Genomic DNA, 27,943 nt, shown 5'->3' on the forward strand with positions numbered 1-27,943 from the left:
ACAAGATTGCACTATAATATTAAAAGTCCGTAAATTCACAACCACAAAATGTATACAGACATCTACATTCTACAATATACATTTTGAAACCCGCCCAATTTTGGGATAAACAAACACATCTTTGAATATTTAGAACTTTAAAAGTTATGTATCTTGCATGTGATTTAAAATTTTTCCAGCAGCGCCAGTGTCTGTTAAAAATCAACGTACTCAAACCAAATTAAGTTTAAAAATAGAACTTCGTCAGCCAAAATTGAAAAATGCGAAAAGTAAAGAGCAGCAAAAACAAAAGTAAAAGCAAAGCAAAAAAAAAAAAAATAACAAACAACATTTTAATTTGGTTTTCACAAAATAAAATATAAACATTGCAGAGGACTAAAAGTACACTTGAAAAAAACGGGACACAAAGCAGATGCAATTCTTCAAAATGCAAAAAAAAAAAAAAAAATAAATAAATTAAAAAAACAAATCAACTTTAATCTGCGTTTCAAAATAGAATTCTATCTGTGCAATCTCTTAGATACATCATGAACGTTTCCTCAAAGGAGTAAATCTTTTCATTTTAAATATTTAACGAGGTGCTGACAACGGTAGCGGACAGCAGCCGAGTCGGTGGGGTGGGACCCATAAAAAAAATCAAAGTTTTATTTGGTTCTATCCGATTCTATATAAATATTGCTTGTTCGTCTTAAAATTAGTCGTCGAACATTTACTGTAGAACCGTTGGTTGATGATGTTTTTGATTAATTAGTGAGCGGAAGTTTTATGTAATTAGGTTTATAATGGTTTTGTTAAACAAAAAAAAAAAAAAAATGGTGAAATTCAAAAATATTTTATTTTATTTCAATGTCAGAAGTTGGTTAGTTTGTCAGTGTTTCTTGTGTATTTGTTATTTTAATTATGGATTTGCAGGATAAATATTTTTAAACGGCAGAGGACGCTTCTCTTTGTCCAGTTAATAAGGGCAAATTAGTTGGTTTGTATATTCTAGTTTCTGTTGTTTTTTGTTGAAAAGTTTGCATGTCCACCTCGTCAGTAAATTCATAACTAAACCGATCCTGTGACGATATCGTTAAGAACTATTCTCAACAGCTTCCTCAACGTTACCTTGAAGAAATAACTAGATAAACAACTCCTTTAAATCTTATCGTGTAAATATGTATTTCGGTTTTAGTCCACATAAAACCACATAATGAAACTACCGCAGATCCCATCAATCTTACTTAATATGCATTTCAATTTAAATACGACGTTCTTAAAAGCTTTTTCTTAAAAAATACCTTTCAAAGATTCACACTATCAAACAAGAAATCTTTCCTATTCAAAGTTGGCATTGTTGCTGAATAATTGATCTGACAGCTATTATCTTTGTTTATAGAAACTGCGTTTATTACAAATCAATTCAACAATTATCGACACTAGAACAAAATATATAAAAAAAAACGTTATAAAAAACAAAACTTGACAGCTAACATAAATTGTAAATTACTTGTGAACACCTTCACTAATTATTAAGATCACAATCCCATAAATGTGTTGTTTTTTTCTGTTATAACATTTTTTATTCGAACACTTTGCTAATGCACCACTTGAGTGCATTTAAAATTGAAATCGCACACAGAGGCTACGTTTTAATGCAACAGCAAAACAAGGTGCGCTAGAAGTCTTGTTATGTGGAAATGTGACCAAGCCACCTGCCAGTCAAATAGTTTGTCAAACCGAGTATTACCAATGTGCTCCTAGGTAAAAAAAAAAAGGCGCCTCAAAACAAATCCCAACATAAAAGTATAATTAACAGCAAATTAAGTAATATCCGTGTTCGTTTAGCTTTGGTTGTGTGTTTGTTTGAAACATAGAAATAGCCGATAGGGATTAAGTCGTGTTTCCGCAATTGCCTGTAGGTTAAAAACGAGAAATTGCATTTGAAATGGTTACAGTTATGAACTTCGTGTTATTAAGCTTTAATGTTGACTTTTCATTAATATTTCTTTTAGTTTTTATTTGTATTCTTTGTTGTAAACTTGTTTATTTTAATATGTTATGAGTTTGAAACATCAATGACAAAGTTAAAAAAAAAATGTTTCAAAGAAAACAACATGCACATAAGAGACTGGTTTTAATACTTTGGAGGAACCAATAATAATCTCATTAACTGAAGCTAATTATGTGCTACTTTGTTGTGCAAACTAACAAATTCAAATTGTAGCTGGCATGGGTTTTTACTTTTTTTTTAATTTTTCGCTAAAATATGCCTAAAGTTAGCGGGCAGAATCTCCAAACATAGCTTTTTAACTGCTTTTTCATTGCCTAACAATGGAAAAAAATCAAAAAGATACATACTAATAGGGTTACAAATAAGAGTTTGCAGCAAACACATTTCTTTATAAAAGCTATACAATTACGAGCAAAGTAATTTTTTATCAATTGGTTTAAACGAATTTAATTTGAAAATTAAAATTGAAATAAAAAAATAAAAAAAAAATTGAAATAAATTCACTTTTTAAATCTAAATTTTAAAACTAAAAAAAAAAAAATAAAATCACAAGAACCTTTTTTTCTATCAAAACAATTTAAAGTTTGTCATAAAAAAATATTATTAGGTATGTAGGTATGTGTACCTACTTGTGTAGTTTTAAAATTATTTTATTTTTATGTATAATGCATTTTTTTAAATTTTGTATGTTAGCCCTAAATATTGTATTAAATAAATATTTTATTGAATTATTTTCAGATAAAACAGCATTATTGAGTTTGTGAAGAATGATTGTATAGTACATGCTTAGCAGAATACCCCAACAACTCGATAAAAATACACTAAAATTTAAAAAAGGTAAGTTGCCTAAATATCTTTTTCTGTGGTAAGTTAGGTTTTAACATCAAAGATGTAATCAGATCACCAAACTCTAAATGGAATATTGTAAACATGAACAACAAAAATCAATAATTTGTAGGCCCCTCCCTTTGTTTTCAAATGATTTCAATTTTTGTTGGTCAGAGAGTGAAGGAATTTGGTAAAGAAATATTTAGCTTAAAATTTTAAATATTTTATGTCTTAGGTCCTACTTCTAAAAGTGATGAACAAAAAAGATAGAGGTTAGAAATTACTTCAGAAGTCTGTTCTTGATGCTTCAAATTTTTTGGTCTGTTCTGTAACGTTTTTGGTTGTCAACATTTTAACAACTCATTATCATTTTTATTCTAAAATTTAAAATTGTGTATTTTTATTAAGACCTTTCCCTTTATTTCCCAGACGAATTGATTTTACCTTCCTACTCCTCTGTAAATACACAGTCTAATTCGATTATTTATTTTATTATTTTCTACAAATATACCACAACTAGATCCTATTTCAAATAGTTACATGATTCTCTTCCATAAAGATGGTAATTGTGCCTTGTGAAAAAAAAATATAAAAATGCACACTAAAGGAACAGAAGTTCAAATAAAAATTCCACTTTATCATATTTTCTAAAATGTATGTGGTTAAAACAAAAAAATAAAATAATATTGCCTCTTTAGGGGTAATTCTTGGCAAAAAGCGTGACAATAACTTGCAGTTTTTTGTTGGCAGCAAGCCTTCAGGCTTTTCGTTTTCTTTCTCTCTCTCTTTTCTGGTTTATGAAGTGTCATTTTAAATGCTCGAAAGTATTTATAATAAGTAAGTAGCTTCATGCAGTTGCATGCCCTTTAAGAATGTTTTTTTTTTTGTGAAGTTTTTGCCAAGTTTGTTTTTGTTAAATGGTGTTATACTCAGAATGAAGTGTGGTGTAGGACATTAAAAATGTAATAAGAAAACATAAATGTATGAAAAATTATTCAAACTAATTTTATTTTGAACCTATAAGAGCTATTTAAAATATGTTGAGTTTAAAAACAAATCTGCAAAAAACGGCAATTTTTAATTCATAAATGGTAAATTATATTTACATAATGTATTTAATTCAAACAGTTTATCAAAAGTAAAAAAAAAAAAGCTTAAAATTAACCAAAACCTAAAATTTTACAGCAGAATAAGAAGGCACTTGTCTGGAAAAGCATGTAATTGGAAGGGAATAATAAAGAAACCGTGTTTTATTTTTCAGAAGTCCATTAAATATTTAATACATTCGTAGAGTATTTATGCTCACAGCCATTGAGGGGCAAGTGGGCGCCAGCAGTCCTGTGTATACTAAAACTTAGTACTATTGTTTTTTCTCTCAGTTAAACTAATAAAATAAGCTACATCAATTTCCGGTTAGTGAATGGTCAACAAAACTAAACTTGTTTTACTATTTCAGAGTATATGGGTCACTGGGGTGTATGCGCATTTTTTTTATTCAATGCAAATTGTTTTATTTTTACATAAATTACATTTCCTTCATTTTTAAATACCCATAAATGTTTTTTTTTTTTTTTTTAACAGTTCTTAATTTTACTGTTACCATTTTCGTTTTTACCAGTTTATTCGTTCACGAGAAAAGCCGAAATCAACGGTTCCACTATTAATAACGGTTCAAAAATATTTTTGTAATACAAAAGCAATTTTTGAGAAAATTGGGATGGCAAAGTCCTTTAATTTTATTCATACAAAAATTAATTTCCAATCTATGCATAGATGTATCAAATTACCCAAAAAAGGATTTGACATCACAAAAATTATTAACAGGATTTTTTTTTTGCATTTTATTGCACCTTGTTTGAAAATATAAATTGGCGTATTGCCCTCCACTTGCTTCTCACCCACTTCCTTTCCCCACGTGAATTTTAATTTTTTAAAAATGTACCTTCAACTCCCATTTTCTATTTTATGTTTGATGTGTTTTTGAAAATGCAGGGAATTGATTTTATATGCATGCTTTCTCTTTATCTTTAATCATAAAACCATCAGTTTTCCATTACACTTCATTATGGCTAATGTTTTCCAATAAATCTTTTAACTCCCCAACACAATTCAGAGACACAATGGTACTCATTCCAGAACCAAACACATATTATTTAGAACAAACATTGCTATCTTTCGACAAAAATGATCAATAATGATAACTTCATTGGGCTTTTCCAAAATTATAATTGCATTAAAAACACGCACCTTTATTTGATTTCAGTCAAACCTGTAGTCAATTAAATATTTTGGAAGGGATATTAACTAGGTTATTAATTTGTTAGTTCCAAACAAATTATTCTTTAAAAGGTTTATGAAAAAATTTAATGTTTTCCAATCATATACCTAGTGTCTCTTATCTTTTTTAAAATCTAAGCATTATTCGAGGATGTTTTATCTCATTTAAAGGGTACAAATATAAATGAAAAACAAAATTAACTGAAAATCCCAGTCCCCAAGCTGATGCAAAACGACAAACTTCGTTTACTGTTGTCAACATATATTTTCTCTTGTATTTCAAATAATATTTTTATTTCAATAACTCTGTTACAGCTAAAACCTTTCATGATTTTACCAGACCATTGGTCTACGGCCTTTAATAATAATGGTTCATATTCAGATACATATACTCACACAATAACCCGCTTCTAACACGCAATAAAATGTTTCTCTTGGAAATTACCATAATTTGAAAAATTGTCTCCCAATTATAGCCATCATATCCCATAATGACAATAAAAGCCTAATCCACAGCGGATAAATAACCTACGCTAGTTAATCTGAAAGCTACTCTTTCCTTAGCTACAAAGTGCAGCAGCTAAACATATCACGCAAGGCTATAAAACATTAAAACCCAATCAATTCGGTGGGTGTATGGTTTTGAGAACCTTTTTTTTGTTGTTGTTTTTAACAACTTTGCCCTGCACAATGTCTATGTTATAGATGATGATGATGAATGACAGGAAATGAAATGGTTGAATTGCCAGACCATATGGCGTTGGCTTTATTAATGGACTGTTTGTCCAGCTTATTCTTGTGTTGCCATTTAAAATCAAAGCCAAGTGGTCATCATCTTGTAAACCCACGCTTGAAATGGTAGTTTTTTCTCAAATCAACAAAACGACCTACGCAGACAATCTTGGATAAAATCATCTTCTTATGGTGGAGTGTTGTGTTGAATTATATAAGTGAAACCAATTTGCATGGAGAAGATAAACTTCTTGTAGTATTTTGAACTAATATTAGCATCATAATTAGTATTAAAACCCAAAGTATTGAGAATCATAAAAAAAGTCAAAGAAAATTTTTGACTTGACGTCGAAATTTTTTATTTTAAAACTCTTTAAAAGTTTAGTTAGTAATATAGCCCAGTAATATACGTAAATAGTGGAAAAAATTTGTATTAGGGGCGATTAACAAATTTTTCTTTTGAAATTATCCTCACTCACCGTTTAAAAATAAGACCATTCCAAATTTGTTCATGTTTTTTAAACAAAATTACATCCATTTTTGATTCATATGAATGTTTTAAATTCTAGTTTTCATTTGTATTGAACCAAAAATCACTTGAAAGTTGATTTCGCTAGAAATTCAAATCGAAAAACCTGACAGTGGGTTGGTTTTACAAGAGCTAATATATTTTCCCAATATTTTTCACTGTCAGTATTTTAATTTGTAGGACTTTGTAAGATGTGAAAAAAATATAGGCATTTAAAAATTAAGACACCTCATTAATAGCATTTAAGGAAAACTTGATCTCAAAAATTTGTTTTTTTTTTGTTTTTTCCTTCCTTTTTTTTTTACAAAAATTTCAACCAAAAAAGTGCCAACATTTTTTTCATCAACTTTTTTTTTTTAATTTGGTCATTTAAAAAAATTAATATGTTTTCTGCTTTAAACAAAATTCGAAATTACTTGAAACATAAAAACTTAAATTTTTACAAAATTTCATAAAAATCCAACATTTTTGTTGAAGGTAAACAATGTTTTTGAAGTTATATAAAAAAATGATCCAAATAAAGGTTGTAGATCTTTTAATTAAAGGTATACAATCTTGCACACATTTTTTTTCGATACAAGGGATTTTTTGTCAGATATCGTTAAAAATCCCATTTTTTCATCCCCGCCTTTTTTTTGCCATTCCCCACTTTCGGCCCTTTTCTCCTAATCAATACCATTTATCGTAAATCTCCATATCACTCATTTTATCTGCAAATAATAATTATTTTTTCAAAAATTATTTGCACTGGTCTAAATATTTATTTAGTTTAATGTTTTACAAACATTCTAATGGTTTTTGGGTACAAAATTTTATAACCTAGAGCTCTTGTTAAATGGGAATTGGATACGTTAACAAGGCATTCGATGAAAAAAATGTATTTGTTGTCCTTTAAAAATATTCTTGAATTTCCACCCGCACTTTATATCAAATTAAGCCCAGAGCAACTTAAGTTTATCGCACTCATGATCTACTTTTATTTGTACCTTATTGCTCCTAATAGGTAAAACTATTTTCTTACCTACATTCACTTCCTCATTTTAGTATTATTATTTGCCAGTTGGCGGCATAACTCTCTATTAAGTAAATATTCTGATGGCATAGCAATTTTTTTTATTTAAATTTATCAAATCAACCGCCTTGTTTTGTCTTCTTTAAAATAACACACTCAAGAATTCTCGTTAAATCTTGCCCTGAAGCTTCGTATTCAAATTTGAAAATTCTTTCAATCTGGTACAACATGTGCGTTAAATGAAGAGATGAACTTTAATTTGTAATAGGCCTTTTACATTCCACCTACGCACAGTATACGCCCGCAGTGTAGGAGTTAAATGCGATTCACAGCAGAAGCAGTGAAGGGCCTTAATTATTTTGAAAAAATAAAAGAACAATTATTGTTATTTCTTTATTTTTTTTTTAATCAGAAGACAAAATTTTTAACTTTTCACTTGGGGTTGTTTGGTTAAACTTTAAATGTGTTTTATTGCTTCGTTCTGTTCTGGAGCATTTGGAATAGAAAAAAAGTAACAACACTTTTTAATCCTGAGTAAAAATTGAAATTTAATTTTTTCAAAGATAACACTGTGTTAAAAAATAAAAAGGGTTACTTTGGAAGTGTTGTAGCAGAGGTTGTAGGTATTACTGAGTACATCATATCTCGGCACTTGAAATTTTTCATAGACCCTCAAAATTTCAAGTTATCGTCAAAAAACCGTTTTTCAATGTTTTCAGATTTCAACGATTTTTTACCCAGTAATTTTTCGGTCAGTTTCAATTTTTTTACAGTTTTAAACAGAGGAGTACTTGTTCTTTTTGAATATATGGGGTGTAGATTTTGTGATCTGAATCTTAAAGTTACAATTGAGTAAAAAATCGTTGAAATCTGAAAACATTGAAAAACGGTTTTTTGACGATAACTTAAAATTTTGAGGTTCAAGGACCGAAATATGATGTACTCAGTAATACATACAACCTTTGCTAGGTCACTTCGATCACTTCGAAAGTAATTTTTATTTTGTAACACAGTGTAATCTTTTTGCGTGCCGAAGCATAGACGAACCACAGCCGTTTGGGGGAAAAATGCAACTGCAAGCTGCGTTTAATAAGAATTCTAAGACCGTTCAATGTGTCAAGGCCCTAATTTACATAGTGCTTGATATTAAATCCAGCCTTTTTACGCTCACAAAATATCTCAGACTCAAGTGCATTAAGTTAAATAGTTGTGTGTCGGTGCAAATCGACAATAACCAAAGGAAATGTATATTGTAAAAGTGTCACACTAATTTCTTTTTAAAATTATATATACACTACATATATCTGTCGGACTTCAGACTATTTCATCTCAATTTATAGCACCAAATATGAACTTAAATTGTTCAAAGAGAAAGTATAGGTATGGCCAGTGTTCAGTTTAATCAATTATTAGAATTAGTTTAGACTTTAAAAGTATCGAACAACAGAGTTGTGGTGTATGGGCCAATTTATTGATCTTAATTTTTTTAATTTAAATATTTGTAGCCTTTTGTCCCATTCCAGGTAGGTCTTCTGAAATCCATTATCGCCTCCTTCCGAGATTCCCCCCAAACTTAGAGCCACAAGGATAAGCTAATGGAGTTAATTGTTTTCTTCTGGCCGAGCTACTCTTCTCTTTCCTCAAAAATATAGAAATAAAACATTACAGCAAGAAGGAGCACTATTATTATATATGTAAAAACCCTAGTTTGAAACAAAAACTGCAACCCTGAAAAAAGTTCTTCCCAAGTTGATTGGTTGGTAAAAACCTTACTACAATTATTATAAAAAATTAAATAAAATTGATGCATCTCTTGGTTTGTACAAAAACTCCTTTGAATTTTCTTCTTTGTTGATACAATTTCTCAAGGACTCGACACCGCACTCCACAACATACCCATTGTTTAAATACATTGTCAAAGATTTATCTTATAAACAACCTTAATCAACCCATCTTCTTAGACGATTTTAACCTGCTTGAAAAGAAAAACTCGAAAGTTTTAAAATGTTCGTTACCTCTTTATTCAAAGATACACCTTATCTTTATACTTTTATTTGATCTTCATTGGAATTTTGTAAACTAATCCGTCTAGTAGATCTGCATAACCTTTCTTGTGAAACTTATCCAACTAAATAACAAGTTGTTTTGAAAACTTCTTCTTCTTTTGCTGCGAATAGGTTGCCATTAGAGTGAATTATTTTCAAAATTCAGATATAAGTTTTATGCCAACACTGTTGTTGATAAATCATTTAAAAAGTTGTTCGTTGATGTTGTTTGCTTGCTTTAAGGTTAGCTAGCAGATACATTCGAAGCCCACCCAAAAGTTACAAAATTCATTTTACTCGTATATCTGCGGCATTTTCATTGATTCCAATTCAATTGAGTTGCGGAAGTCTTTTTTATATAAATGTTTTAATGTGCCATATACCATGTACCATATAGTAGTGTCATGCTTAAGCAGATTGACACAATCTAATAAAAGAAGATGCTGTTAGCTAACGCTGTCATCGTTTTCTTTTTTCGCCCAGCCCCATCAGCATTCCAAGATTTATTTTGCGGGATTTCTGTGATTATGGAGGCCCACGTCTTCCTGTGTGTTTCAAAGGCAGCACATAGTCGCACGTAGGTGTGCTGTAGTTTTTAGTATTACTATGCGCGTCTTCTTTGCGGTAAAGTTCAAGAAATTTCATTTACAGAAATATTTTTTTTTTTCTTTTTCATTAGATTTAGATTTGGGTGAAACGTGAATTCAAGTATGTACAAGGATACAATTTTGAAAGACCAAAATATATTTAAATCATTTTTTTTTTGTTCATGAGTGACAAAATAGTGAAGTGGTGTGACTCTTTTGTAATAAATTATAAATGTTATAAATAATTGAATTCAAAATTGTTATCAAACCTTTCATAATATGACCAAAATCAATGGTTCCCTTGAGTACTTAAAAGAAAAGTTCCATAATTTGTATTCACAAAATAATGTACTGCTGTACTTAAAGGTAATCTAACTTTAATTCAATTTAATATACATAACAATGATAGAGAACTCGAAAAAAAAGTGAATTAATTTGCCAGTCTGTTTGTCCAATTAACTAGAGCGACTTTCATAATTTTGATAGTTTAATATATCCCTACAGAGTTTTCAAATAGAAAGCCATGTTGACGGAGAGCGAATAACGAAAATTCAACTACACTCGATTCAAGGATACACAACACGAAAATTGTAAGTCCTTTTGCTTATTCAAGAGAAAAAATAATTGGCACAGTCTTCAGTGGGGAGGGCAAAAAAGTGGGGGTTGACTAAACATAATAATTTTTAAAGAATCGTCATCATCATCGCGACATGGCTTATAGTTGGGAATAGTTTTATCAATAAAATTATATAGTAAAATTGAAAGAGGGAGGTTTGGAAAAAAAATTGTTGCTAAATGCTCAGATGTAGTTCAAATGAGAAGAAAAAAGATGTAGTACGGGACGACATGAATTAAAATGTTACAATCTTGAAACTGGGTAAAAAGTTTTCATTTGTAATAAGGTCTGTTTATAAGGTCAAAAAAGCAAGTGATTCGTGTAGTACGAACTATAACATAAACGTGGTATTTGTCATGAGAAGGATAAATAGAGGCTTTGGGTGAAAAGTTAAAAAGGGTGTTTTTTTTTCCAATAAAAAGTAATAAAGGGATTATCAAATGAAAACTTATTTCAAGGTTTTATAGTTGATAATACCAAATTAAAAAAAAATACATTTTGTTAATAGAGTCCCATTATCACATTTTTTGATCATGGTTACCATGCAATATATTCCCAAAAACTATCGATTTATCTGTACAAATTTAGCATCCAAAACTAAGGAATTGCCCATAGAGAATATAATATATTTTTTTATGAGTACTGGAAACCGCGTGCTCGGCTCATATATAGGGTGTCCCAAAAGTAATAGATCAAACGAAATATATTAGCATATTTATATAAGCATGTTTATATTTTTGCTCTGAAGAACCCTGCTTTGTTGAGTTAAAATTGTAATTTTTTTCGATCTTACTTCAACTTTTTAAACTTTTATACCTTTTTGAAAACTGCAATAATGGGACAAGTTTTTCAAATAATAAACCAGTGTCACACCATACAAATTTTTTTTTTTTGGTGTTTTGCTCTGAAATAAATATAAGAAATTGAGTTTTGAAAAAACTTGGAACTGTTAATTAGTTTGCAGCAAAATGGCGTATGAAATAAAAAATATTTTGTGCAATTAATTGTTTCTTATTATTGGACAATGTTTTAGTGAAAGAATAATAAAAAACAAAAATCAATTGGGGGCTGAGGAAGCAAAATTCTGTTGCAAAGTAGGAATTTTTGGTAATTTCACAAAAAAATGCATTTGATCGAAAACCGTAAAGATTTGGGATAAACAAGTTACCAAATTCTGAGAGCCCTTTAGTTGGCCTATCAGCATATTTCGTTTGATCCATTACTTTTCGGACACCCTGTATACATGGGAATCTTCCCCCAACAATTCTGCTTCTACAAAGCTTTACAGAAAGCATAGCTGTATATAGGTAACACCGTTAGTTAGGCAGACCACTTAGTTCAACTTGAAGTTCAGCAATTCATCTTTTTCGAAGTTAAGTTATATTATTGTAGATAACTTTCCGATGAATTTTCCTACGGATTCTGCGATTTTCAAATGGTTCACTACACAAAATTGATTGAGTACTTCTCAAACAGATCCTTCGGCCGGAACAGACAAAAATGTGCTAAAAAACTGTTGTGTTTGGATTTTTAAAAAATAAAACCTTGAAATTCATTTTTATGTTCTTGGTGGCTTGGTAAAATCGTCTCCCAGATCGAGGCATTGATTTTATTTATAAAATATTAGTATTTTATTTTGCCATCCAAATCCGGAGGACGTTTAAATTATACATCTAAAATACCTTCAAAAAATATTTCCTTTCTAAAAAAAAACCTTTTTACCAAGAATATTTTTTAAGGACTTTATTTAAATTTTACCACTTTTTCAAATGGGTTTAGGCTCCGTTATTACCTATGTTTAGTAAAACTACAGGCACGTTCTTAGAGTAATCATAATAATTGTGTACACAGTGTTAGAAAAAACGGCGCAATTATAAAACTGAAAGCTCATCAAGATGTCAAAAAAAATGCACACAAAACACACTCCAGGTTGAAGACATTGGATTGTTACATTGAAGTTACATAAATCGTGGGTTCAAAGAAAAAGCTGCTATTGAAATCGTATGAAATGAACCTAGTGAGTTTTTCCTTTGGACCGACGAAATATTTCTAAAGTAAAAAGGAGAGGTACCCTTAAGTTTAATGCTCTTATAAACACCACTCAAAATAAATTGGTTGATAAAATATTTGTACACCTTCAATACATTCAAATGATTTCCTGCTGGAACCCACGCCACGTGGCATCAGATATCCCAATAAACATTTATTTAACTTTCTAGGCGGAAATTCAACATCCTTGCAAGGAAAAGATTCTCAAATAAAAAGTGCATTTCTTGAGGTAACTTATTGTAGAAAATCCACTTCAGGGCAGTGAGAGAGATTTATTTCAAATGGCAAGAAGAAAAAATAGTTTTCGAATTGAAAACAAAAAATAACCATGCTAATTTATGTGATGTCGTCGTAGGTACAAGCTACAAGGGTATAATGAGGATCTAATAACAAAAAGAATAGAATGTGTTTCTGATTTTCTTGTACCTACATATATGTATATTTTTTTATTAGTCCTTAAAACATTTGCCAATAGTTCTTTTTTTTTATTTTGGGATTCTTTAATAATATAAGATTTTCTTGTCTTTTGATTTTCAAGCTATTATTTTAATACAGTATTTTCACTTTATATTTCATATGTATTTGCATAAAACTTACTTATAATTCATCAAATGAAAAACTAATAATCAACACAGTTAAACAAAATCACATAGAATACCTTCAACATTCTTTTTTATGATTCAAATCCAAGATTCCCAACACCTGCAAATAATTTGTTTGACATTTTAAAAGCTTCTCCATAATTTTTAAAAAGCATAACATGAAAACTTCACTACATCAACTTCTGATTTTACATTTTACTATGATAAATATGTACATGCAAGATACATTTTGCCAGATATACAAAAAAAACTACAGAATTTATTCACCTAGATATCCAAAGAGTTAACCGTTGAGCCGTTTCATAAGTCGTTGACGCCAAATAAAAGTTGCTTAAAATATGGGGGTGCCCATTGCTGATCAATTCTTTGTGCAAAAGGTGCATTTAAAATAGGCGTATCAATACCTTTTTTGTGTTTATTTTTTATTTATCTAAAAAGGATTATTATATTTGCAGGCCTATATTCCTTTAGTTATTTAATTTATTTTTGATACTGTTTGGTAACTTAAAATTTTTTTGTTTCACCAAAGTACAAAGGTATGATAAATTAAGTCATGTAGCAATTTTTCATTTTAAAAGTGGCAATTGTTTTCATTTACAATATTTACTTATCTTTTATTCAATAAATAATTTAACCTCAAACCTTATGAGCTCAGTAACTAAAAAAAAACATATGATATTATAAAATATATAAATAAAATATATTCATTTAATTCGTAATTTCTAGGGCAAATGCAACATTTTTAATCAAGTTCTTGAGGGTACCAACCATAGAATTGATTTTTTAGACTTTTCGTCTATTCAGCTATTGCCAGACAAAAACTCCTTTCCCCTAAAATATTTTTATAGACAGCTTAGATTCTTGGTGCCTTTGGTAAGTGAAAACTTTTCATTAGGGTATCATTTTTATCACTAATTCTTGATACTAATTCATCTTTTCCTTAAAAAAAACACCCTTTCATTACATTGTAGGTTCTAAGATTCTTAGACACTCTTTCGCAAAGTTTAAAAAATAAACAAATTCAGGTGGAATAATACCTCTTTCACACACCTCTCAACTGTTAAAAAAAACACCCTGTAACCAAAAATATTTGTTTACAGACGTTATGGATTTGTTTCACTGCTTCTTTTCTTCTCATCCCGAATTTGATCAGTGTATGTGTTTCCTGTGTCAAAAATCTAAGCATTCACTCTCCATTAAATTTAATATCACTATTAAAAATGCAAAATCTGTCCAATCACATACAAATTCTAAAATTTACCAATTAAAATTGTACAAGCTCTGAATCCGGCCCTGTATAAATGCTAAACATCTACGCAAACACCTCTAAGCTCTTAGAAGTAATCATCAAACATCATCGTTTTGTACACTCTCATGTACACTTAAACATAAACAAAAAATAACAAAAAAACATCTCATGTCCCGATCTCGAGAAGTGAATTGCAGTTGCAACAACTTAAGCTGCTTCTATAGCTTCTCGTTGATAGTTGCTTATATGTCTTCACAAATAGTCACACAGTTCGAGATGCAATCATACTAACTAACGAGATTTCCAATTAAAAGATTTGAAGTTTTCTTCTTTCAGTTGATGTATATACCTATGTATGGAAGATTTATATCATCATTACGAGATCTAACAAAACGGTTTACGATGGTAGTCAAATAAAACAACAACTTTAACTTGAAGAAGGTAAACGTGTTTACAAGTGGATTGATTTTAGTGGAAAAATAAACTTTACTCACATTCCTCCCTTTGTCCTTGTTCTTAATGAAGTGTGAAGACTTTATTTTTATTTTTTTCTCAAGTATGTAATTTTACGTTCATTTGAAATATTTAGTTGAAACACCATGAAATTGTTTCCACTTTTAAATTATTGAATTATTAAAGCTGAAATATTTTTATTGAAGATAACAAACCCAAGGATTTCGTTTTAAACGTATAGAAGAAGAAAATTAATATACAGTTCTTTCATGCGAAACTATACCTACACTAGTGACATGACTCATTAAATTGATTAATTTATTTAATTCTTCCAAATTAATTTATTATATCTCGTTAAGGATCTTTAGCTCGAAAACAACTCATGTCTCATCCCAAAATATTGTCTTTATTTGTCATGTATGTTCAAAAGATTATCGAACTTTAAGAAGACTTAAATAAATTAACCTTGATGAGTGATGTAGGTGTAGCCTTAATCCCTTACGTCAACAAAAGTCTTTCTATTTAACATCCAATTTGTAAATGAAACTCACTGGACCCGTATATTATTCTACTAAACTTGTCATCCTTAACATCATCTATTTATCCTTATTTTTATACCAAACACACACTGTCCGTCCTTATTTAAGTGAATCAAACATCCCAAAAACCTTTTGTCTTGTCCTTAAAACGTAGCAACAATATAATTCCTATAGATGCCTAACCTTATAGGGATACATATAAAAATAATCCACCCTCAAAACCAATTACTCAGGAAATTATAACAACCCTTTCAAGCCAAATCCATAGATTGTATTTCCAACAAATTGAAATTACCGCACTTGCAGCAGCATGAGCATGAAAGGACGAATAAAATGGTCGGACAGACAAGCATGTGCCTTGTGCCTATATCTCCATATATGTACATATGTACATCTGACTTCCTGTACATTTCCTGATTTGGAAATTTTCTGAAAATGATTACTTCCGCATATCAAGCACAGTTATAAAAGTATAGGAAAGAGAGGGCTCTTGACATCGTATTGCAGTTTATGCAACGTGCATAAGTACCTACATATACAAAGATTGTAAAATCTATACTCCGAAAGGATTCATTTCGTTTTCTATTTTTTTTTTTTTTTGGCCAATCTCGTCCTCCTCCTCAACATATTGCTAAAAACCTAAATTCACAAAATACTCCCTGTGAATTGAGGTCGTTGTCAGGTCGATATTATAGATTGTTTCTCACAGTTCATCTCCTCTATTGAAATGTGTGTGCTTTAGAGGTTAAGGTCAAATTCCAGGAACGTAAAATAATTTTCTCTCTAAAATCTCTGCTTGGAATGGAAAATAAATGCAAACTTCGGATTTATTTTGTAGATTTTACCAAAATATTCCGATTTTCATTAGATATTTATTGAAATTTATAATCGTTTATAAAACCCTATAACCTTAATCGTTTATTATAATGGCTCTAAAGCAGATTTATACATTTTATAAAACTAGAAAATTAAATGCTTGTGTAATCCATATAGAGGAATATACACGTGTAACAAACAGATTGATTTAACAATTGAACTGAAATATATAACCTATGACTGTCAACATATTTGTAGATACCAATTTGTATATAAATTTATTATTTTTCAAAATGTTTTATGGTACGATAGCGTTTGTTCCCTCCAACAACAAACACCTGTTAAGTAAAAATATTTTATTGACGTTATTTTCGTGCTTGGTTCTAAAGGTAATTGAAATGATTATCCAGTCAGTCAAAAACAACGGTAGCACAGAAAATAGAAAGACAGAACCAAAATATGTTGTAAATGAAACATTTTCATCGGGGTATCGTTTTTATCACATTTTTTTGGTACAAATTCATCTTTTCTTAAAAAAAAAAACACAATTTCATTACATATAGTTTTGTAGACTCTTAGATTCTTAGTTCTTTTAACCAAAAAAATTCTTTACCATGTCTGGTAAAATAATGCATTAGAAGGTTAAACCATTTCTGATAGTTGGGAATTTGTGGATGATTTCACGTTATTTTCTGATACAGTTCGTTCTTCGAATTGAATCCTTTTTCATTATTCTGATGGTATAAAACCCTTATTCCTCGAATGTATTTTCAAACGGGTAATCTCAATTAATAAAAAAGTTTCTGACAACATAAACGATGAATCATTGAACTGGTAACTTTTTATTGCAAAAATTTCGTTGTAGGCATTGTAGGCTCCAAATAAATCTCATATTTATAGTGATTTCGAATAAGGACTAGGCTTAAAATAAAAGCGTTAAAAGAAAGTTATATGAGATAGCTAGACAATTTTGCTGTTAGTTTGAATCAAAACATTTACATATGTATGAAATTCGATGCATCACACGGGCACATACATTGACAATCAATTTTTTGTATTCAATTTTTATTGATGTCTACATTTCAAAGAAAATGGCCGCTTACCTACTGTTTGTGATTCCAAGCAAGTGTATGTACATTGAACTTAAACCTGCACGGGTACATGGGTTTTATTCAAGTATTATCAATTTTTTATATGTATAATATACAATACAGGTTTTTTTATACTCGTATAATTACATACAATACAGGTTTAAATTTCCACGAGTCTAACGACTTTAATAATGGGTCGTAATGATTAGAGTGGATCTATAATGAATCAAGCATAATTGTACATGTACATATCTATCTATTTTCTTAAAAAAAAAAAAACACAAAAATTCGTTAAATACATTTTCTCAAAATTTTCACATACACACACCAACAAAGCACTAAGTGAATCAACAACACTTTGCTCACCAAATTAATTTATCTTTTCTCAAAGAGCTTCAAAAAGTCATCAATGTTGAAAGTTCATTCACAAAAACAACTGGAAAAACCGCAACGATGTGAGCTTAATTGGCAATAATAGATTTAATTCAATAAGGACGATGAAGATGTAGTCCTTTTGTGCATGGAAAATAAATTATGATGAGGTTAAGGTGAATTGAAGAAGATTTTTTTCCTACTTAAGTTAGGAGTTTTGGGGTCATGAAGTATGCTTAATGTCTCTTTAAGGTATGTAAGTGTACCTGTGAATTTTATGTCGTGTCACAAAAATGTCTTGTTTTTTTTTTAAAATAAAATTGTTTTTGGAAAGGTAAGTGTATTTTATTTTTATACCTGCGATAAGTTCATCATGCTGTCAAATTTAAAAAATAGAAATAACGGTTTTAAAATTCAAATTTATTTCGTGAAAATTGTAATAAAAAAATGTTGAGTGATATTAGTACGATTGATTAAGATTTGTAAATTAAAAACAAAACAACTTGAACGACAAAATTAAATTAATATACTTTCTATACTTTTTTTTCGAAAATACAGATCACTCTTTAGTGTAAAAAAGAAAAATTATTAATTTTTGGTCGGCTTTATTCATTTTCTGCAAAATAACATCTTTGTTTTTTTTTTGTTTGTTTATTATTGAAATTAAAAAAACCAACGGTATAATTTTTGTTCTCATTAAATGATTTTAAGTATTTTTTGTTGTTTTTCTTTTACTGCTTTTAAAATATGTACCTACCAAAGTTTAAGCAACTTGAACTCTAAGAACAGGTTCATGCGTCCCAGTCGTGCTTGTAATTAATTTTATAAAAAAAATGCGTGTTCGCCACAGGGACCCTCACATTTTTCCATAGACCGAGAGCCCACAGCAAATTTAAGGAGTAAAAAAAAGCGTATACGCCACAGGGACCCTCGCATTTTTCCACAACAAATTTTAGGAGTGGAAGTATAACCAAAATTTGAGTATGCAGTTTTATAGCCTTAGGTATGCGTTTTAATAACCGCGATTTAAAGCTACCCGACTTTTCAACTTGTTATAAGAAAGCATAAGACTATAAGACTACATACTCGCAGGTTTTGGTTTTACCTCCTTTCCCGAAATTTGCTGTGGACTGTTAGACAAATACGAGATGTAGTTGTAGTCCTCCAATGAAGAATTGTAAGTTTTTCTACGGCGGTCGTCGAGGTATGCGGGCCCTCACTCCATAACTTAAGTGATCCAACTTCCCTGTTGCATTGTTATAGATATGAATTTAAATTTAACCTGTTATACAAGCACATCCTACTTAGAATTTAAGGTAAGTTTAGTTTCACTGGATCAAGCATTTAAAAAAAAAAGGAAAAAAGACATCAAAAAACGATAAAATAATTCCAAAAAACTGTTGGATCTAAAAGAAAAAGTTATTTTAGTTCTCGTTCGAATAAAACTGAAATTTTTAAAATCAGTTGTAGTTTTGCTAAGATAGAGCCATTTAATAAGAAAACGACACCCAAAAACATAAAAAAAAACTTTGAAAATACGGGAATGAATTGAAAAACTCGGAATTGTTTTAAAGCAATAACTTGCGACTCAGCTCCGTACTTTTTCATTTCATCAAACAACATCCAGCGAAACATGAAATTAAACGTACACCACAAAAACGTGTTCTCATTCTCATATCAAGTATCAACGGTAGCAGTGGTGGCGGATTTTTCGATTGACATCCTAGAACAGGATTTGTTCCCAACGGACTTTATATGTATGTTGTGCTCAGATAAAGTGACAGTTTGCTACTGCAAACAAGCATGATTGTGTGGTTTTGCTTTAGTTTTTTCTTCCTTTTTTAATACAATTTGATTTCAGAGAAAGTTCTTTTATTGGAAATTGGTTCTATGGGCGTTTTTGTCAAACAAGGGCCATATCAATTTATCCTTGAAATTGCATACAGAGAATAAACACATAAATATTTCTGAAGTAATATTATACCAATTAATTGTTTTACAAAATTTAAATAAATCTAATGATACAAATTTAATTGTTTTTGCGTTTTTTTTTTTAATTTCAGATACAAACTTACCCAATCACATGTTAAAATTCATCACAAGTCTACAAAAACTAACAACAAACATGGAAACTAATCTAAAGTAAAGACAAATTCTTCCAAAGGCTTAAACTTAAGCTGGCATCGGTGCTTCTCACTTATAAACGAGCTTAAAATTTCAAGAGAGACACCACTTCCGATCCAGCAGTCATATCGCAAATATGTGGTCATATCGAATGCAACGTCTCACTTTGATTGCAGTCGTAGCACTCATTTACCTTATGGATTTGCTATCGGCTGAAGAAAATATTTCCCAGCCTCAAGGTACAAGAGATCCAACCTTACAATCCTCTCAATCACCTTCATTAGCTTCGGCGACGGCCTCGGCGAGAAGAAAATCTCGCACTACACCATCGAATCACACTCAACGAGCAAAGAAATTACCTAGTTCTCACCAACCGCACGAGCACCGTCATCACCAACAACATCCACATCAACACCATTTGGGTGGCCTTCCAACATTGCCCCAGACAGGTAGTTTAGATTCATCGCTGCCATTCAATGCAATCCCATCAATGGCTCAAGGGATGCGTGAACGTAAGCCTAACATAATCCTCATCTTGACCGATGACCAGGACGTCGAGCTCGGCTCATTGAATTTCATGCCAAGAACTCTACGACTATTGCGCGACGGTGGTGCCGAATTCCGACATGCTTATACCACGACGCCAATGTGTTGTCCGGCGCGTTCTTCCCTCCTCACCGGCATGTACGTTCATAATCACATGGTGTTCACCAATAACGACAACTGCTCTAGTCCCCAATGGCAGGCAACACACGAGACTAGATCTTTTGCAACTTACCTTTCAAACGCGGGCTACCGAACGGGCTACTTCGGCAAATATTTAAACAAATACAACGGGTCATACATTCCTCCAGGCTGGCGGGAATGGGGTGGTTTGATAATGAACTCCAAGTACTACAACTACAGCATCAACATGAATGGCCAAAAGATCAAACACGGTTTCGATTATGCCAAGGTAAGTGTATATCTGATGTTTTTGTTTGAATGCTATCTATGAAACCGCGTGAACCACAAGCAAGGCTATATTTTTTTAAAACGTGTTTGTTGAATCCTTTGTTCTTGTATCCCATAGGACTACTATCCGGATCTGATAGCAAATGATTCAATAGCATTCCTGAGGCAATCGAAACAGCAGAACCAAAGAAAACCCGTGATGCTGACAATGAGCTTTCCGGCACCACATGGCCCCGAGGACTCAGCGCCCCAATATAGTCATTTGTTTTTCAATGTGACAACGCATCAGTAAGTGAATATTTTCCATATAAATGTTGTTTTTTTTTTATTAGTAATCTGCATGTGGGGGAAGGGTAAATGGATTAATTATAACTACATAAGTGATATTGGATGGGGAATATGGGAGTTTTCTTGTGACAGATGAACATGCCCCAATGCGCTGAAGAGGAGGATTTCATTCATTTGAAGTTGAAGGAGAGAAATATTATTAAGGATTGTATAGTACCAATTGTTACACTATTACAGTATATTTGTCCAGGGAAATTAATTGGTTGGCTAACCGACAAAAAACTTGAAGCTTTCTGTTTTATTGTTTGATTTATGAATAGGGAATAGAGGACATGTTCAAGCCGGGATTAGGTTTTTATTGAACTTGTTCTAATGGTATAAATCACCTTAAACTAAATTGAAGGAATTAAGAGGATTCAAGTTAACTTTAGAGAGTTTCTTCAAGGACATAAGGTAGGAATTTTGACATCGATATTTCTGGGATTATACAAAATTAAATAAGTTTCCGGCCCTATGACTCCAGTGACTGGCCCAGTGACTTTAAACTGTCAACTATTCCCGTGTGCAAGGGTTGTAAAAGAATGCAATCTTTTGTGAATGCAGTCTTTAAAATTCAGTAACACAATTAAATAAAAAGATTGCATTCATTGACTTATATTTGAGACTTAGACTTTAAATTTTGCAATCACCAATCATTTTTGGTACAATGATTGCAATTTTTTCTAAACTATTCATTTCATTGCATTCAAATGAATAAAGTCTTTTGGAAATGCACACACTCCTTGCATTCTTTTTGTAGTCTTTGCAATTTTTGGCAGTCTTCCCATTCTTCTACAATCATTTGCATTCCCTTTGCATTCTTTTGCATTCTTTTTGCATTCTTTTGCAGTCTTTTACATTCTTTTTGCATTCTTTTGCAATACACTGAAATTAACAATTTTGATTTTTAAGTAATTTGAAAAAAGTTTTTCTGTCATAATTTTTTAACTAAGGGTGGGCTAAAAAAAAGATTTATTGTAATTTGTTCGAATTACCATGGTTAATTGAGAAAAAGTGTAAAAAGGACAATTGGTGCTTATGGCACCAAAAAAATCAATGATTTTTACACTTGAAAAAATATTTGTATTTGGTGGTTTTAATGGTAAATGAAACAAATCAACCTAAGCTTTTAACAGGATTTTTATATGGACATTCAATCAATTTATAATTCGAAGTCAAATAACTAACATTTGAGGCGAAATGCCCACACCAGTGGATTTACTTTTTCTAAATTAAAATAAAAAGGTCACTGTGGTGTATGCGTACTATTTTTTTTTTTTTTGTGAGGTGAATAAAAACTAATGCTTCTATAATTTTTAAACTAAGCGTAGGATAGCAAAAATAAAAGTTGGGCTATCCTGGGCTAACCTTGGGCAAACAAACCACGGTTTTAAACTAACGATTTTTGGGTTAAGTTGGGCTATCCTGGGACAAACGAAACACAGTGCAAAACTAACAATTTTTACACTTAATAAAGTTATTTTTTGTAATTTTTGGGGGGAAAAAATATTCGTTATAATTTAAGAACTAAGGGTGGGCTAGCGAAAAAAAAATTCTGGGCTAACCTTGGGTAGGTTTGAAAAAAAAAAATTAGCATTTGCCAACTGCACATAGCCGAAAAACGTCCTTACGTTTATGTGATCAAATTGAAAAATTGCCTTCAAACAATTTAAACCACTTTCATCCTAAGGTTCAATGATTGTATTTCCTTTTTTTTCTGTTGAAAAGCATAAGTTGACTATAAAATTTGCATACATCTATAATCATTTGCAGTATGTATAGATACCTAATTGTACTTGAAAAAAAAAGGATCCAATCATAGTATCATATTCCATGAGTTTGTCGCAATTTATTTTACCCAAATCTGTCACAGTTTTGAAATTGATAGGGCCAGTTGTTGTTTCACTATACATGAATGCTGCTATGTATTATCGTCATCGTTGGCAATTCGCCCGTTTTGCATTGACATCTGCCCGGATGCCAATTCCATTTCAAACAAAAAAGAAAAAATCTCCATACATAGCATCCTTCACAAAATGACTAAACGATAAGATATGTTCCTCCTCTTCTTCGGTTTATAAATTTCTGTTTAAACAAAATCCATAGTTTCATATCTATAGACATAAAATACATATATACAACTTTTTACATCCTTCCTCAAAGCAAAAAAAAAAGTGTAGATAGATATGAGTATATTCTTTTCTGTTTTTATATCCTTTTTATGAAATTAATACCTTTACCTTGTGGCTATAGGAATTTTTATCTTTGTCTGTTACTTTATTTTTTAAATCTTAAACAGAAAAAAAACCTCACATTAACACATTTAATTTTTTATTCAGCGCAGCGCTTAAATGAAAATTTAATTAAAAATGTTGGAAAGCGTGTAATTTTTATTCTAGCCATCATAATAATTCACTTACATATATGTATATGTATGCTCTGTGCTAAGATTTTAGATGAAGTGATTTTTCTAATAATGGTATACAGTTTATAAATGCTGCGGTGCGGTGGTAATGGTAGTGGCCTGGATGAGTGACATATTTCGGCTTCGCAAAAGAAGGATCAAGGGTATATAAGCTTGTGTGGCAGTTATAAATGTGAACTCTGGCAAATAACATTTTTATTTTAAAAGGATTTTTTTTTTGTTGGTTTTTCATTCTGTGCGACAAGAGTTGTTTGGCAATAAAATGATTCCTATTTGTCTTTTTCTCCTGTTGGTTTGGGAAGTGTATTTGGCGATGATTGAAAATTAAAATGCCAATAAAATGAGATCATCAATTGCAGGTGTTTGCTGTTGTTCAAGAAATATTGCAGAGTTTCTTTGAACAATGTCAGGCAATTTGACATTTATTCCTAGCAATTTAAATGCAAATTCGAATATTTTTAAGTTAAATGGCTTCCTTTGTAATTGCCACGTAATGATCAATACAATTTTGTTTACGTCAAAATTTAATTTAAACTTTTCCCAACGAAAATTGGTGCACCATTTTAGGGAACTTATTATTGTGAATCATAATAATTTTTTTTTTTTTTTTTCACTTCAGATTCTTTGATGTAGTAAGCTTAGAACAAGCTTTTAACTACAATCAGAGGCTCATTATAAGTGCATGTTAGTGGTTAGTAGACAAAATATACAACCTCCCACATGCACAATATAAAACAAAATAATTACGAACAAATTTACAAGTTATAAAATTATAAGTACAAAAAATCCAACATGTATAATTTATTTAAAACATTGATTAACAGTCACGATTGTGGAGCACTGGTTCGAAACAATGTTTTTAAACCCATTTTCGTCAAATAAAAGTCTAAGGATGAATGGTTCAAGTTAAAAAGTTTACTCATGCGACTAAGAGGCTCATTAATACCATAGTTTGTTCTATGAAAGTCGATATGCAAAGGTTCAAATCTTCGTAGGAGGTGAGATCCACCCGGATAATTTATACCAATACAAGCTAATAGATCAGGGGCGTCAATTTGGGAATTAATAAGCTGATGAAGAAAGATTAAATCATTATTTACACGTCTCTGTGCTAAAGTTTGTATCTGAAGAAGTTGAATGCGATGTTCATAAGGTGGCAAGTTGAAAGGGTCGGACCAAGGAAGACCTTTTAGAGCGAAGCGTACAAAATTGTGTTGAATAGATTCGATTCGGTTTTTATGAACTTCATAAAAAGGACTCCATACTTGAGAAGCGTACTCAAGATGGGGTCGAACGTAGCAGTTGTACAAAGATAGAGTAACAAATGGATCATCAAATTCCTTTGCCCAACGTTTAATAAAACCAAGCATTGAGCTCGCTTTATTTACTATAAAATTGATGTGTTCAGTAAATCCTAAATTTGAACTAAATTGGACACCCAAGTCTTTGAAGCTAAATACTCGACATAGCTTATGTTGCAAGATGTAGTAATCAAAAATATTAATGACTCGTTTTCTCGAGAATGTAATTGTTTGGCATTTAGCTGGGTTAAGTGAAAGGCCATTTTTACCACACCAAACATTAAAAATGTTAATATCGCTTTGAAGAAGGATACGGTCATTGTCAGACTTAATTTCTTTAAAAATCTTCATATCATCAGCAAATATGAGAATATCACTTGAAGTTATGCACGAGATTACGTCGTTTATAGCTAAAATGAATAAAAATGGGCCTAGGTGACTTCCCTGAGGGACGCCAGAGTTGGCTATAAAAAGATCTGAAAGACAGTTTCTAAATTTGACCTGATAGGATCTTTGGTTAAGATAAGATTCTACCCAGGCAATAAAAATACGTGGAAAACCAAAAGCTTTTAATTTGAAGATTATTATTTTATGACTAAGTTGATCAAATGCCTTTGAAAAGTCAGTGTAAACGCAGTCAACTTCATTACCTTTTTTTAATGCATTTGAACATTTATTTAAGAAGCTAAGAAGATTAGTTGTAGTAGATCTTTTTCTTACAAAGCCATGCTGCTTTTCACTTATCAGATTTTTACTATAAAATGCTAGACTATCACAAACAACTTGCTCAAAAACCTTTGGAATGCAGGATGGTTTCGAAATAGGCCTATAATTCTTTATATCTGTCTTATTACCCTTCTTGAAAACAGGAGTGAGGAATGACTTTTTCCAGATGGAGGGAAAATTTCCTGACTTGATGGAAAGTTTGAATAAAAATGTTAGAGGCTGAACTAGGGAGTTTCTACAGTTTTTTAATACTTTTGGTGGCACACCGTCTGGGCCAGCAGAACAATCATCATTTAAGGATGAAAGAAGGTCTAACACAGTACTTTGCAGTACAGGGATGTTCGTACAACTCGTTTCGGAATATGAATGTAAATTTTTGAAATAGATTTCGTCAACATCAACAGTCTCATTAACAAATGAATTACGAAAGTTATTGGCGAAAGCATTGCAAATGTCAAATGTTTGATGTAATGTAATATCGTCATGAATGAAGTTTGCCGGATATCCATCTGAGTTTTTCTTTGAGTTAACAAGGTTCCAAAATGACTTTGGATCTTTTCTTAGGCAATTTCCTTTCTCAATCATATAGTCGGTGTACAAATTTTTTGAATGAGTTTTGAATTCTTCAAATAGTTCAACGTAAGAAGCGTGATCAACTGGTGAAAGGGTTCTTAAAAAAAGTTTCCATGCTTTATTTAGTTTATTTCTTAGTATTTTTAGGTCTTTTGTGTACCAAGGGTGACTAAAATTATTATTATTATTATTTGATTTTTTCATGGAAATGGAATTTACAAGGCAGCTGTTAAGGATGTTATAAAAATTTGTAACTGCTTCATCAATATTAGATAATGTAAGTATATTTTCTATCCCTGAACTAGATATGTTTTCAGAAAGCAACTCGAAATTTGCTTTTTTAAAATCAAGAGTATAAGAGCAATCAAAATCGTTACTGTTTTCAGTAATATGATTGCTCCAGTCAAAGAAGATATCCAAAGGTGGATGGTAACCGTCTATATTAGTCATACCAGTTCTAGACTCTAGAACAAGAGTACTAATAGCGTCAGAGGAAAATACTAAATCGAGAATTCGATTTTTATAGTTTTTAATACAGCTTATCTGCTGTAATTCAGTATACAAAATTTTGTCTAATAAAGCAAGCTCATTTTGTGAAGATGTTAGTGAAGCTTCTTGATATGTTTCATCATCGGAAGGGACCCAATCAATGTGAGGTAAATTGAAGTCTCCTAAAAGTAATATGTTGCTATTGGAGCAAGACAGGTCAAGTACGTAATCTAAAGCCATCGAAAGCTCTGTATAAGAGGATGATGTACTTTTTGGAGGGATATATACATTTAGAATATAAATAGATTTAGTCATTGAAGAAATTTTAACGCAGATTAAGTCAATTGAGAGCTTAAACGGGAATGATATGGAAGAATTGAAGGAGCTAGTTAAAATGCTTAGTCTATTCATTTAAAATTGTGATAAAGTATAAAAAAGCCTCCAATTGGGTGAAGCTAATCATATGGTGAGGTGGCGCAGTGCGTAGTGTACTGGCCTCTGAACTTGCTTATTCTAGGTTCAATACTCAAGTGTGACGGAAAAAGTTTTTCAAATTAAATGAAAAATCACTAGACCAAGCACCAATAAGGAATAAAGGAATCTGATGATCGGATTGGCATCCGTGAAACAGTACTGTTGCTCTAGCCATAAACACTTGGTGGTAGCACCTTCAAGATGTTGTTGTTGTTCAGAGATTGATCAAAATTTTAGTTAATAATTCAATGTTGAAATATTTCTACCTCTGCAATTTTAAAACAAACTATGGCTTTTTTATTTGAGAGCAGTAAGATTTTATTGAACTTTGGCGATCGAAATTATTGAGCATTTCATTTTGCGGTAAAAAACTGCTTTGGTTCATCCTCTACAGAAAAACGAAAAGTACGGCTCCAATCGCACAAATTTCAATAAGAATCTGTCTCAGTGGGCTGATTACAATAAAATCATTCCGAATACATAATTCGGGTTTAAGACGGGACATAACATTCATGCCGTGTCTTAGCTCGTCTCCAAGTGAACAAATTTGTTTGATTTGGAAGCGAATTTCTTTACTTTTTACACCAGTAGCGATCTGATACGAAGACTTACTCAGGAAATTGCGTCAGATTCAGACAAGATTCAGTTGAAAAAAACTTTCATAAATCAGAAACGATTCGACTTCTTTAGCCAGGGTCTTAATTCATATATGTATTTGTATACGTGAAAAGACTGGTGAAAGTTGGTGATCGCTTGACTA

The 27,943-nt window shown here is 31.1% G+C and overlaps 1 protein-coding gene across 7 annotated transcripts in view; it reads left to right on the top strand.

Annotated features, from left to right (window-relative positions):
• The window catches only part of LOC129916180 (extracellular sulfatase SULF-1 homolog), a 155,118-nt gene that overhangs the window by 95,685 nt on the left and 31,490 nt on the right, over positions 1-27,943 (top strand). For all 7 annotated transcript variants that reach the window (XM_055996006.1, XM_055996004.1, XM_055996002.1 and 4 more), the window contains 3 exons: positions 2,732-2,830; positions 19,854-20,869; positions 20,987-21,156. In XM_055996006.1, the coding sequence (XP_055851981.1) occupies positions 20,051-20,869; positions 20,987-21,156 (989 nt within the window). In that variant the 5' untranslated portion in view covers positions 2,732-2,830; positions 19,854-20,050. The remainder of the gene's footprint in view (positions 1-2,731; positions 2,831-19,853; positions 20,870-20,986; positions 21,157-27,943) is intronic.

Source organism: Episyrphus balteatus, chromosome 3 (assembly GCF_945859705.1).
Source record: "Episyrphus balteatus chromosome 3, idEpiBalt1.1, whole genome shotgun sequence".
In the NCBI taxonomy this organism is placed as follows: Eukaryota; Metazoa; Arthropoda; class Insecta; order Diptera; family Syrphidae; genus Episyrphus; species Episyrphus balteatus.